Here is a 15074-nt window from a genome sequence, read left to right as displayed (position 1 = left end):
ACGCTTAATTTATCTTCACCGTTTGTTAACCGCTCGATTCGCTTTATTGGTACAGACTACTCTTCGGGACGAAGAGCGACGTTTTTATATCGTCAACGAACGTTCCGGATCCCTCTGCGGATTTCGGGACCCATCCGGAGTTTTCGCGGTATTTTGCGATGCGTCATGCGTTTGCTGACTGGGACATCGGTCAGGGCCGGCCTCAGATTCATTACATTGCCCCCTCCTTAAAGACGTTTCGCCCCGAAATGTCATCCTTGGCGTGTGTCGATACCTGCAGAACTCTCCATATTTGCACTGTGAAGTTCGATGGAAGTAACACTCCACAGTCTTTATGCTCGGTCGTGGAAGATGGTTACCACACACCAAAATCTGGATGCCGCTGGATCTGAAGATCGTTTCCAACATGCTTCTCACAATTCTCCAGTCCAGCCTGTCGAGCCCAGAGGCTAATTTCGGGATCGCCAACTCCACGAGATTCTGGTCGAGCATCGTCTCCTTCAGTCTAGTAAGACTCCTCCAGACATCTTCATAGGATGGTTTGTCTCGAGAATGCTTTTTGGTCACCAAGTAGAAGATGTTTCTCTGACCCTTCTTCAACTGTAGCACTCCTCCGACTTGTGGATTCTGTTCTCGTAATGTTTGAAGCTGACCGAATTTCTTGTTGAATACCACAGCGATACCCTTGGACATTTGGAGATCCTCTGCCACGCAGTGAGCTAGGGCCTAATCAACTGGAACCTTGAAAAGGTCTCGTGGCTCTTCTCGAGTTACCCCATGTACGACCTTCTGTCCGTTCGAGTATAAGGACATGAATTGCTGGAACGTCATTTCATCCTCTGGTGGTCTGAGGGCGCGAACTTGGTCGTGATTTCCAGCATAAGGAGCCAGTCTATTGAAATGGACGACCCTAGGCTTTCCTCGAGGTGGCTTATGGATTCGGTAGACGAGGTCATTAATCTTTTTCATGATTTTGTACGGACCTTCCCACGAGTTCCGCAACTTCGGTGATAAACCACGGCGGCGCTTAGGATTGTACAGCCAAACTAGGTCGCCGATTTCGAATCCTCCAGCATTCGCCTTGATGTCATAGGCCTCCTTCATCCTATCGCTGGCACTCCGGATGTTCAGACGGACTCGTTCATGAATGTCGTCCATTCTCTGCCGAAGCTTGCTGACATAGTCTTCCCCCGCAGTGTCTTGTTCTGGAGGCATCCCAAATTTTAGGTGGCAAGGAAGCCGCAGCTCTCGTCCCATTATAATACTGGCAGGGGTTTGGCCGGTTGACTCGTGCACTGCTGAACGATAAGCCAGCAGGAACAGGTGGAGGTATTGATCCCAGTCTCTTTGATGGTCAGAGACTACCTTGGACAAGTGGCGGTTTATAGTCTTATTCATTCGTTCCACCATTCCATTGGACTGTGGATGTAAAGCTGTGGTTCTGGTCTTTCGAATGTCCAATGTTTACATATTTCTTGGAACAGGTTTGACTCAAAATTTCTACCCTGGTCCGAATGCAGCTCCAATGGGACACCAAATCGACATATCCATTCCTTTACCAGGACGTCAGCGACGGTCAAGGCTTCAGGTTGGGCAGGGCATAGGCTTCTGCCCACTTGCTGAAGTAGTCCATGGCTACCAGGATGTATTTGTTCCCATGGTGGGACTCCGGGAACGGGCCGGCGATATATCGATGGCGATTCTCTCGAAAGGACTACCCACGTTATACTGGCGCATTGGAGCTTTCGGTCGTATCCTAGGTCCGTTACTGGCAGCGCATACAGCACACTTTCTGCACCAGTCCTTGACGTCGGCTTGACAATTAAACCAGTAAAACCGTTGTCTTACTTTCTGGAGGGTCTTCGTTACTCCCAGATGTCCTCCAGTGTCTCCATCATGGATTTCTTTGAGCATATCCCGTCGTCTGCTCCTGGGTACCACTGTCTGGTGCCTTTCTTCTGCACCGTCTTCAGATTTCAACACCCGCTTCAGAACTCCGTTTTCCAAAGTAAGGGAGTTCCATTGTGTCCAGTAGGACTTGACCACTGGCGAATAACCTGCTACGTCCTGCCACGTTGGTCTTTGATTACTTTTCTTCCATTCGATGACTAAATCAAGATCTGGGTCTTTCTCTTGGTCTTCCTTGATCTTATCATCCTCCCAGTTGTCGTCTACAGCTGTAGTTCTACAAATAGCTGCTTCCTTCTCTTCTGCTCGTCGACAATGTGAGCAGTCATCGGGGCAAGGTCTCCGTGATAAGGCATCTGCGTTTTTATGGCTAGTCCCAGCTCGATGTTCTATTTCGAAGTCAAATTCTTGTAATCTCTCAATCCAGCGCGCTACTTGGCCCTCGGGATTTTTGAACTGCAGAAGCCATTTGAGAGCTGCATGGTCCGTTCTCAACAGAAATCGTCTTCCATACACATATTTGTAGAAATGCTCTACACCTTTGACTACGGCCAACAGCTCTCGCCTGGTGACACAGTAATTACGCTCTGGTTTACTGAGCGTTTTGCTGAAGTAGCCAATAACTTTCTCCTGTCCATCCTGGATTTGAGAAAGGACTGCTCCAAGTCCTACGTTGCTGGCGTCCGTATCCAAAATGAACTTTCCGTCAGGTAAGGGATAGCTCAAAACGGGAGCGTTGATCAAAGCTCTTTTCAACTTCTTGAATGAGTCTTGGCATTCCTCAGACCACTGGAACTGGATCTGCCCTTCTGTGAGGCGAGTCAATGGTTTGGCGATGTTGGCAAACCCCAGCACATATCGGCGGTAGTAGGTGCATAAACCAAGGAAGCTCCGAAGCTGATGTATGTCTTTCGGAATGGGCCAATCCTTAACTGCTTTGATCTTTTGTTCGTCTACCACCACTCCTTCCCCCGAGACAACGTGGCCAAGGTAACGGACTTCTTTCTGGAACAGATGGCATTTCTTGGGACTCAGTTTTAATCCAGAACTCCTCAGACGCATGAACACCTCTTCCAGATTTTTCAAGTGATCGTCGAACGATTTTCCGACCACGATTATATCGTCGAGATACACTAGACACGTCTTCCATGAGAGCCCTTTGAGAACCGTCTTCATCAATCTCTCGAAGGTCGCTGGAGAATTACAAAGCCCGAATGGCATAACCGTGAACTGCCACAATCCTGAGCCGATGGTGAAAGCTGTCTTTTCTCGATCTTCTGGGGCCAATTCAACTTGCCAATATCCACTCTTCAAATCCAAGGTCGAGAAAATTGTGGAGCCGGCTAGCGTGTCTAGAGTGTCGTCGATTCTTGGAAGAGGGTAGCTGTCTTTCTTTGTCACGTGATTTAGTTGGCGATAATCCACGCAGAACCTTCTCGAGCCGTCCTTCTTCTCCACTAACACGACTGTGGAAGACCAGGGGCTGTCAGAAGGTTCGATGACTCCTTCTTTTCCCATATCGCTGACTATCTTGTCTGCCTCTTCTCTCTTGGCAAGAGGGAGTCTTCTAGCCGATTGCCGGATTGGTCGGGCATTCCCAGTGTCGATTCTATGCTGAACCACATTCGTTCTGCCGCCTTTTCCTTCTCCAATATCGAAGATTTCCTGGTACCTCTTGAATAACTCCCTCAATTTAGAACGGTGAGTTGATGGTATGTCTTTGGAGGAAATGTCAAGTAACTTCTCCAACTCTTTAGGCAAGTTGTTGGCTTGGCTAACTGAACTGCGTACACTCCGTGTGACAGAGGAAATGGACGAACAGTGCCCCAGCATTGTTCCCTTCTTCAAGGTCACGGGAAAGTAGTTGACATTCATGACCCTGACCGGCACAACTTTATCAACACGCAACAGGGTCTTCCCCAGTGCGATTCCTCGTCCAATTTTCTCGTCATGTATCTTGGGCTCGAACATTACCACATTCCCGCTGCTCGCACCACCGTCCAAGCGAGCCTCTAGTATGGTTTCAGCCCTCTCAGATACGCACACGTCTTCGGCCAGCAGGACTCTAATCATCTCTTCGTTTCTTCCATGAAGCACCAGCTCTTCTCCGCCGACACGTAGGATGCCGTCTTGAAAATTCAGCTCGAACCCTCTGGAATTCATTATGTCCATTCCAATAATCGCATCGTCCTCGATGTCCGCCACCAATGCACGATGTTTCAATTTTGTGCTGCCCAACACCAATTCAATTGGTAGTTCTCCAAGTACATTGGCTGGCTCCCCTGTTGCAGTGCGTAACTTCCAGCTTGACGGTTCAATTTTTGCCGGTGTTTTGGCAAAGGTTGGCCCGAGAATGGTTCTCGTCGCACCTGTATCCAGCAGCATGGTGCAAGGCTCGTTGTTGATGAGGTCGTCTACGAAAACACCTTTGTCTTGTCGTTGGAGAACGGCAACATGTGCGTTTTTTACGGGAGCTTGCTGGGTACAGGCCGACGATTGCCCCCTCTAATTTTCCTGATTTGGGTGTCGATTCTTCAAAGGCTGAACATTTGCTACGCACATGTCCAATTTCACCACAGTTCCAGCATCTTATTTGTTTCCTCTCAGGCAACACTTCTTTCATTACTTTTCTGATGGTGGCCTCAATATCAGCAGGCACTTGTCCATTTTCCTCGATAGCTCGAACTTTGCTCTGGCTCTTGCATGATTGTTTTGCAGCCTCAAACTCCAGAGCGCTTGCCAGTGCATCCACGAGATGTTTGGGATGAGCTAGCGTCAAGGCCTGTCTCGTTTCTTGGTCGCGAAGTCCATCCAAGAATACTTGAACTGCTAACCGCTCCATTACATATTCGGGTGTAGCAGGATATGCCAGACGGACCAATCGAGCTATGTCGGCTTCAAACTCCTGTAGGGATTCTCCTGATTTCTGGCAGCGGTTCTTGAGCTGTGAATGGTAAACGTGCTCTAGGTGGGCCTGTCCATACCGCAGTTCAAGATGCTTTACAAGTTGGTCATAGTCTTCCTGTTCCTGGGCCGTGAGGGTTTGCAGGATATTCGTTGCTTCTCCACGCAACGCCAATGTTAATGCTACCGCCTTTTCTCCTGAATGCCATCCATTCGCTCTGGCCGCAGCTTCGAATTGTCGGCGGTAATTTTCCCAAGGAGTTTTTCCATCGAACTGGGGCGGCTTCATGGAGAGCTTTCCTGGTTCAGAACTGAGTTTAACATCTTTCAGTTCCGGAATTGAGTTTTCAGTAACCGTTTCTGTGTGGTGGGCAGAATTAACAATTTTGTTTTGCAACCTGCTAATTGTTTTCTTTATCTCGCTTCTTTATCTATCTCTGTCTCAATGGTTCCTATTCTTTCTTCGAGTAGGCTCGCCACACTACAAAGCCTTCTGCATTCTCAAGAAGTTCTTCCTTCAAGCTATTCGAATTCTCTAGAAATTTATCTTCCAAACTTTTAGAATTTTCCAGAAGCTTCTCCTCCAGGCACTTCGAATTTTCCAGAAGCTTCTCCTCCAGACTTACCGAATTTTGTTGAAGTCCATCGAGTTTGCTCATTATTGAACTCCAATCACCCCCAGAAACTTCGAATGAATATGTTTCGGGATCTTCTCCTGATTCAATCAAGTTGTCCCATAGTCTCTTCTGGAGTACTGATTTTTTTCCGGAAGAATCCAGTTCCCTCTCCTCCAATTCTTGCTTCAATTCGGCGACTTTCAAGTCCACTAGGCGCACTTTTCTTGAACACATTTTATCTCTTACTGTCTATTTTACTCAAAATTGAATATGTCCAGACATGTTTTTTTCTATTACGTTGGTGGCCATGTTTTTTTCTTTAATCCGATTTTTCGTTCATTAATAATATTATACCGTTATTTTTGTAATTCCACCGCGCCCTTATCTACTGAATCTACTCGATGCTCATTCCATCCTTCTATGCGTCGATCACGTCGCGCACCTCTCTTTCCCACTCACTACCGTAATTACGTCCCCTAGGTAATACGCTCCAAAACTCTCGTATCTGGTCTACTTATCAGAAAGCTCAGAGATGCCTCTTGCTCACAGAAGAAATTGGCTGGGAGTGAGATGCATTTCTAAATTGTTATCTTACGTGAATCCCAATATTCATTCCGTAATGAAGTTGCATGATACATATATTCAATATCCTACATATTGGCAGCTCAATTGTCTTTCCCCCAACCTTACTGCATATATCAGATTTATACCCCATATCCCAGATATTATGCTGCTTCCCAATTTTCCTTGTTACCGCTATAGTTTACATGGTCAAATCTTTCCAATTCCCCAACACGAAATGAATCTCTCCAAAGATAACGACAACCACCAGAATTTTCTTAGACTCGCCGAGCAACAATTTGTCACACATATTTTTTCACCGATGTATATAAAGATGAACGCGGTAACGTTGGGATTTCCACACTACCTACACCATTCTGGACGATTACCATTTTTCTTTTCAATATGTGCAGCTGAAATAACAGCCATCTCAGAAGCAGTTCAATATATTGTTGAGAACGATATCAAAAGCGCAAAATTTCCCGGTCAACCATATCTGCAAATAGCGATTACCTTTCATTATGTACCAGACAAATTATATATAGAGCCGTCACAAAGGGAAACAGCATACATTTGGCATGGATTCCTAGTAATTCCAACATCAAGGGTAACGATACAGCCATACCTTAGCCAATATCGGAAGAAACCGTCCCCTCTCTAATCATTCTCAGGCAGACTATAGAGAGTTTCAAGCATTATTGAAACAATATCTGGATAGACTGGACCAATCAATATAGCCAGGACGGACAATTCAAAGCCAAACTTTACTTTTCCTCTGTGCCACAGTCTTACAAAACTCCATGGTTCAAAGATCTGGCTACTTGTTCTCCTAACGAAATCGTCAATATGTGCAAAATTAGGAGCAATCATTCCCTTAATAAAGCGCATCTCCACAAACTTGAGATAGTTGATGACGACCGCTGCAAATGTGGGGACCTATAGACTCTCCTACATATATTCTTTGCCTGCTCTAACAATTCTCACAATATACAAATGCTTCATGCCTCTCTCAGCATCCCTCCTTTAACAATTCAGCCTCTTACCTTCCACGATATCTTTTTCAAACATATATCACCATCTAACATACAAACCATATCCAAATTCCTGATTGCATCCAATATAAAGTTGTAGTGATCAAGACAGACCTAATACTTGTGCGCATGCAGTACTTCCCCAATCATGCCCTGATCGTAGTGCTCATACACGTAACCGTAGTGCATCACCTCACATTAGTGCCCACACTCTAGTAGTGGACATTGCTTGTTAATTGACTTCAAACTACAGTTGAACTTTGTTTTTTAGCGCAAACCCAGGTGGGGTTTGGGTTCGACTCAGATCCACTTCAGTGTGGGCTCCACCTGTAGCAACATCACGACTTGGAGAACGTCATATAATGAATAAAAACTGTCTGAAATTATTGAGATCGGTACATGACACTTCCCATGCACAAACATGCCTAACGTTCAAATTGAAAGGAGTAATCTTTTGAGAAATTAGTTTTTGGGAAGAAGAACTTTTTGGCTTTCTACTTCTCACTCTTCATACATAAATTGTGGAAAACTTCCGAAGAAAATAATAAAGCAATTGAGATCAAAATAAACTCTTTACAAAAATATGTAGCTCATACATAGAAGTTACTTTCAAACACAAACTGGAAGAAAAAACCCCTCCCAAAACAACTGTTTTCATATTAACATTGAATCGTACGAAAATATTTTTCTCCTATTCAGTCTGTTCTCCATACATTCGTTATGGAATTGAAACATATATCATTCATAGGAACGCTACACAGTATAACATATGGATTAGATACAATATGAAGTTTCAAAATAAAACACTCGTCTCATTACCTCATCAGCGCCTTTCTGGATAATATCACAAGTTTTCCATAATTTTTATAAAGATGAAGAAATTAGATAGCCAAAAAGTTTTTTCCCCAAAAACATATCTCTTCTGAAAAATGTACCCCTTTCTATTTAAACAAGATTCCATGGCTAGGATTGAATCATATAATCGTCGGGATGTCTTCACATACTGTCATCGTGGCAGCATAAAGTAATGGTATATTATCCAGAAAGGTACTGATGAAATAAGACAAGTCTTATTTCGAAACTTCTAAGTCCGCCATTGAGGATGAGAGAATATGATAGTGTTCCATGTAAGCCCCCCTGCCATGTTTTTTTTCTTCAATCCGATTTTTCATTCAATATTATTATTATACCATTATTTTTCACGCCGACGTATTTTGAGACACTCTGTACATGTTTTTTTCCTAAACGATGAGACACCCTGTATGGCAGCCATGTTTTTTCTTCAATCAGATTTTTCGTTCATTATCATTATTATATCATTATTTTTCACGCTGACGTGTACATGTTTTTTTCCTAAATGAGACACCCTGTATGACAGTCATGTTTTTTTCTTTAACGCCCGTGGCCATGTTTTTTTCTTTAATCCAATTTTTCAATCATTATTATTCGGTCGGTCGGTAGCCAAGCGGTTCGGCGTGGGTGCTTTTTTCACTCATTCGAATTGATTGCTGTGTTGGTCGGTGGTTCAAGCCCTAGTCTGAACTATCGATCACGTTAAAAGGTAAGACCTCGTTAATCCTTAGCTCGCACAAGTTTCGACTTCTGAGGGTTGTCGTTCGTAGGGGTGCGACAGCTGGTTAACGGAAAAACAGATTTTTAACAGATTTTTAAACAGATTATATCATTATTTTCCACGCTGACGTATTTGAGACACATTGTACATGTTTTTTCTTCAATACCCTGTATACCTATTTGTTCTCATTCCAAGCGCGCTCGAATCGTTATCTTTCAAACCGCGATAACGCTGCTCGATTCTCTGCCGTACGCGTGACCTTGAAAGCAACCAAATATTGCAGAATGAACCTTAGCCGTTTTCCCATGTAAATCTCCATAAGAAAAGTTTTAAAACTCCTATAGCCTATTTACGATGAGACACCCTGTATGACAGCGATGTTTTTATCTATTACATGGCCCGTGTCCATGTGTTTCCTAAACGATGAGACACCCTGTAGGACAGCCATGTTTTTTTCTATTACGTTGACAACCATGTTGTTTTCTTTAACGCCCGTGGTCATGTTTTTTTTCTTCAATCCGATTTTTCGTTCATTATTATTATTATATCATTTTTTTCCACGCTGACGTATTTGAGACACCCCGTACATGTTTTTTTCCTAAACGATGAGACACCCTGTATGTCAGACATGTTTTTTTCTATTACGTTGGCGGCCATGTTTTTTCTTATATCCGATTTTTTTCATTATTAATATTATACCGTTATTTTTGTAATTCCACCGTGCCCTTATCTACTGAATCTACTCGATGCTCATTCCATCCTTCTATGCGTCGATCACGTCGCACACCTCTTTCCCACTCACTACCGTAATTATATTCTCTAGGGAATACGCTCCAGAACTCTCGTATCTGATCTACTTATCAGAAAGCTCAGAGATGCCTCTTGCTCACAGGAGAAATTGGCTGGGAGTGAGATGCATTTCTAAATTTTTATCTTACGTGAATCCCAATATTCATTCCGTAATGAAGTTGCATGATACATATATTCAATATCCTACATATTGGCAACTCAATTGTCTTTCCCCCAACCTTACTGCATATATAAGATTAATACCCCATATCCCAGATATTATGCTGCTTCCCAATTTTCCTTGTTACCGCTATAGTTTACATGGTCAAATCTTTCCAATTCCCCAACACGAAATGAATCTCTCCAAAGATAACGACAACCACCAGAATTTTCTTAGACTCGCCGAGCAACAATTTGTCACACATATTTTTTCACCGATGTATATAAAGATGAACGCGGTAACGTTGGGATTTCCACACTACCTACACCATTCTGGACGATTACCATTTTTCTTTTCAATATGTGCAGCTGAAATAACAGCCATCTCAGAAGCAGTTCAATATATTGTTGAGAACGATATCAAAAGCGCAAAATTTCCCGGTCAACCATATCTGCAAATAGCGATTACCTTTCATTATGTACCAGACAAATTATATATAGAGCCGTCACAAAGGGAAACAGCATACATTTGGCATGGATTCCTAGTAATTCCAACATCAAGGGTAACGATACAGCCGATACCTTAGCCAATATCGGAAGAAACCGTCCCCTCTCTAATCATTCTCAGGCAGACTATAGAGAGTTTCAAGCATTATTGAAACAATATCTGGATAGACTGGACCAATCAATATAGCCAGGACGGACAATTCAAAGCCAAACTTTACTTTTCCTCTGTGCCACAGTCTTACAAAACTCCATGGTTCAAAGATCTGGCTACTTGTTCTCTTAACGAAATCGTCAATATGTGCAAAATTAGGAGCAATCATTCCCTTAATAAAGCGCATCTCCACAAACTTGAGATAGTTGATGACGACCGCTGCAAATGTGGGGACATATAGATTCTCCTACATATATTCTTTGCCTGTTCTAACAATTCTCACAATATACAAATGATTCATGCTTCTCTCAGCATCCCTCCTTCAACAATTCAGCCTCTTACCTTCCACGATATCTTTTTCAAACATATATCACCATCTAACATACAAACCATATCCAAATTCCTGATTGCATCCAATATAAAGCTGTAGTGATCAAGAGAGACCTAATACTTGTGCGCATGCAGTACTTCCCCTATCATGCCCTGATCGTAGTGCTCATACACGTAACCGTAGTGCATCACCTCACATTAGTGCCCACACTCTAGTGTAGTCGGACATTGCTTGTTAATTGACTTCAAATTACAGTTGAACTTTGTTTTTTAGCGCAAACCCAGGTGGGGTTTGGGTTCGACTCAGATCCACTTCAGTGTGAGCTCCACCTGTAGCAACAACATGATTCTGGAACTCCTGGCTGGATAGTCTTGGCAGTTGATGTCATTAATGGAAAAATTAATAAGAAGAAAATGACAAGTAGGTACTATCACAGCATAGGTAACAATTGTTACCTAAGCCATAGTATACTTATATATATAGTATACCGTGCCTATGTTGTGGTACTATTTTCACTGAATTGATGTATTCAATGTTGTTCGTTGTTACCATAAAAGAAATTGAATAATTCCTGATTTGAAAATTTCATTTTATATTTTCATACGAATTGGTAAAGCGGCAAACATCAAAACATCATGCAGCAAAGGGAAGAGAAACAATTAGAATCGGCCTTAGATTCTATTATCCAAAGAGTTAATGATTTGAAACAGTCTATTGCTTCAATGATCATGAAATTGGAGAATGAATATGAAACAATGAATTGGCCGTCTTTTTTAGATAATTATGCACTGATATCAGGGCAGGTGAGTAATTCTGTTATAACTCTGTTATATATTTCATCTTGATACCATCTTTGCAGCTCACTTCATTATCCAAAGTTATGAGTCATGACAAGTGTCCAGTGCTGAGGAATTTAACAGTTCTACCTCTGATGTTATCTCCAGAGAGGGATGATCAGCTAGCACAAATAACTGAACATAGAGTGACAACATTCGCACATGATTTGGTACCTGATTATCTGAGAACAAAACTGGAACCACTAGCTGAAACTAAAATGATGCAATTAGAAACTAAAGCATTAGGTCTACAGTACGATAATGCACAGGTAAAGTATGTTTGTCTGAAATACATCAAAACAATTCTATCTGATATTTTCATAATTTGTTTAGAAACAAATAGCCACATATCAAAAGGTTGTCTCTCACGTATGGGATATTGTCAGCAAAGCAAGGGAAGAATGGGAAGTTGAATCTTCATCTAGGGGAAATGCTCAACAAAATTCAAGTGTTGCCGATACCCATCTCTTGGTTGCTGCTGTAGGTATGGGCAAGGGTCTCAAGGTAGTACTTCTCATCTTGTGTTAGTGCACTTTATTAACATTTTTGTTTTCAGATGGGACCCAATCCAAATGGACAACCAAACCCTACTTCAGGTGGAATGATGGTAGCCCCACCAGGAAGACCAGGGGGCCCACCAGGCCAAGGACAAGTTCCATCAAACACTCAATCAATGACTATGAACAAAGCCCCATCAGCTATCAAAACAAATATAAAAAGTGCTGCTCAAATGCATCCTTATGCTCGAAATTAGCTATTCAAAAGTTATATTTATTAATTATTTATTCATATTACTTTCCAGTTTATCCATTTTTAGGTTTCACACAGTAAACCAATGTGAATCAATTGTAAATATTTGAAAATACTTTTTTCACCCTACCATCTATTTAGTGTATTAGTATGTGGATTTTTTATAATAACAAGATGCACACTTAATCAAATTAAAAAACTTATTTCCATTAGATTTTGAAATTATTTCACTTGTTGCAATCTTTTCTAACCTCGTCATTTGTCTTGCTCGGAGATCTTAGAACTATTCTAATCTGTTTTACCACATGACTTGTCTATATTTATAGTCAGGAAGAACAATCCAATCAATGGAAAAAGGAAAACTCTATTATAGGCCAATTGCTTTATATCAATCAATATCAGCAAAGATCAACACGTAATCTTTACTTTTTTCACCATGTTTTGAAACAGGACATCAAGAAGCACAGAGTGTCTCAGGCTGTTGCATTTGATATTTCCAAGGCCTTTGTCAGTGAATGTTATAAACGCTTACTAATTCAACTTATATAATTTTCAGGGGGAATAATTTGTGAGTCTATATATTACAATACTAATGTGAAATGTATTGAATGTTTAAGACAAACAATGATCCCAAACACCACAACTGCAACACTCTTCTCGATGTGTGTTTTAGCAACCAAGTTGGCATCTTCAGGAAATTTCACTGATTCATAACTCGAAAACTAGTCTCTATATTTAACCTGGTACATTTTTGGACAAACATCCATGATTTCAAGTGGGAAAAAAAATCAAATGATAGAAAGATGTTTTATAAATATCTGAAAACAGACAAAAGAAATAATGTGATATTGGACAAGTCAAATTACTATGAGAGAATTGATAATTTAAGTAAGAATGGCCCATATAATAAATTACCAAGGAATCCATTGCCTAAGATGGTTACAGAAGTGAAAAATACACTCAAAAGTTTCAAAATTTGATTGCGCTAATTTCGAACAGGAGTCTAAAGATTTCTAATCCTACTAGTCCTAAAATATGCTATTTAACAAAAATTCATAAATCTGGTAAATAAATCAATGGCGACAGCAATGAATTCCCCTATGGCTAGCAAAATAGTTTAAAACCCTTAGTTGAGTTTACGTTTTGATAATTCACATGAATTCATGGATGAATTTGAAGATGTGAAGTTGCATAATGGAAAAATATTATTATCATTTCATGTATCCTTGTTGTTTCCAAGTATCCTTTTACTAAAAACTGTTGATTATTTTAAGGATCTTGTGAGGTTCAATGGTCTCTCACAATTCTGTCCCAATTTGTTGAATACAGAGGACACAAATCGGATGAATACCAGTGGCGCTCCACAAGAAAGCAACCCAACTTCTAGTCTATTCTCCCTGTTCACCAACGACATAGGATTAAATATAGATAGTGAAATTCTATTATTTGCTGAACATCTGAAGGTTTTAGTATCATGGAGTCTTCTAATGAAAACGAAATACTACAAAATAATTTGAATAAATTAGTTCTCTGGGGTTCTTCAAACAATCTTCCACTCAATTTAAGTAAATATACCACCTTTTATAACAAACATACCACCATTGACTGGTAAAAACAAACAGCTGCAATGACATCGGAGTATGTTTTGATACCAACTCTCATTCGCACTTTACATAGATAAAAGTATAACTGCTGTGAAAATAATGTTAGGGCTCATGTTCAGAAATTGTAGATTTCAAAGTCATGGAAAGTTTTACTCTACTCTACTTAACTTTGTTAGATCCCGCTTAGAATATGGCTGGTCACCTATATATATATATATATATATATATATATATATATGAATGAATGTGTAATATATATATATATATATTACACATTCAATCGCTTGAGTCTGTTCAACTACGGTTTATGAAATAGGTATGTCATCTACAAACTAGATGATGTCTACCCCAGACAGGAAATAGATAATATTATATTGTTGCAGCGTTTTCATTAATGTTGCACATCACGCCTTGGAGAACGCCATATAATGAATAAAGACTGTCTGAAATTATTGAGATCGGTACATGACACTTCCCATGCACAAACATGCCTAACTTTCAAATTAAAAGGAGTAATCTTTTGAGAAATTAGTTTTTGGGGAGAAGAGCTTTTTGGCTATCTACTTCGTTATGGAATTGAAATAGATATCATTCATAGGAACGCTACACAGTATAACATATGGATTAGATACAATATGAAGTTTCAAAATAAAACACTTGTCTCATTACCTCATCAGCGTCTTTCTGGATAATATCACAAGTTTTCCATAATTTTTATAAAGATGAAGAAATTAGATAGCCAAAAAGTTTTTCACCAAAAACATATCTCTTCTGAAAAATGTACCCCTTTCAATTTAAACAAGATTCCATGGCTAGGATTGAATCATATAATCGTCGGGATGTCTTCACATACTGTCATCGAGGCAGCATAAAGTAATGGTATATTATCCAGAAAGGTACTGATGAGGAAATAAGACAAGTCTCATTTCGAAACTTCGAAGTCCGCCATTTAGGATGAGAGGATATGATAGTGTTCCATGTAAGTGAAATTTTATATTGTATCTATTTCATATATGTATTATATTGTGTAGCATTTTCAAGAATGAGAGCTGATTCAATTCCGTAAACAATGTTAGGGAGTACCAGCTGAATAGGGAAAAGTGATTTTCATATAATTCAATGTTTATTTCAACTTATTTTTTCATTCATATAATTATGTTCATGTGAAAGTAGTTGTTCTGGGAGGGCTTTTTTCTTCCACTTTTTATCTGAAAGTATCTTCTATATCTACACACCTTTGTAAAGGTTTTATTTTGAACTTAATTGTTTTTCTCCTTTTCGAAAATTCCCACAATTTTTGTATAAAGATGGAGAAGTAGAAAGCCAAAAACCTTTTTTTCAAACCTGAATTTA

At 40.5% G+C, this 15074-nt stretch overlaps 1 protein-coding gene across 1 annotated transcript; it reads left to right on the top strand.

Annotated features, from left to right (window-relative positions):
- The first annotated feature begins 10952 nt into the window (after window positions 1–10952).
- MED8 (Mediator complex subunit 8) lies at window positions 10953–12329 on the top strand. Its single transcript, XM_023171195.2, has 4 exons — window positions 10953–11334; window positions 11391–11636; window positions 11701–11871; window positions 11924–12329. Exons 1-4 carry the CDS (start codon window positions 11167–11169, stop codon window positions 12119–12121), a joined length of 783 nt encoding a protein of 260 aa, XP_023026963.1. The 5' UTR covers window positions 10953–11166; the 3' UTR covers window positions 12122–12329.
- Window positions 12330–15074: the final 2745 nt, after the last annotated feature.

Source organism: Leptinotarsa decemlineata, unplaced genomic scaffold, assembly GCF_025532065.1.
Source record: "Leptinotarsa decemlineata unplaced genomic scaffold, Ldec_3_MD MMD2_tig00026299_RagTag_RagTag, whole genome shotgun sequence".
In the NCBI taxonomy this organism is placed as follows: domain Eukaryota; kingdom Metazoa; phylum Arthropoda; class Insecta; order Coleoptera; family Chrysomelidae; genus Leptinotarsa; species Leptinotarsa decemlineata.
The sequence above is the reverse complement of the archived record's forward strand: the minus strand, read 5'-3'. Positions and strand labels throughout refer to the sequence as shown.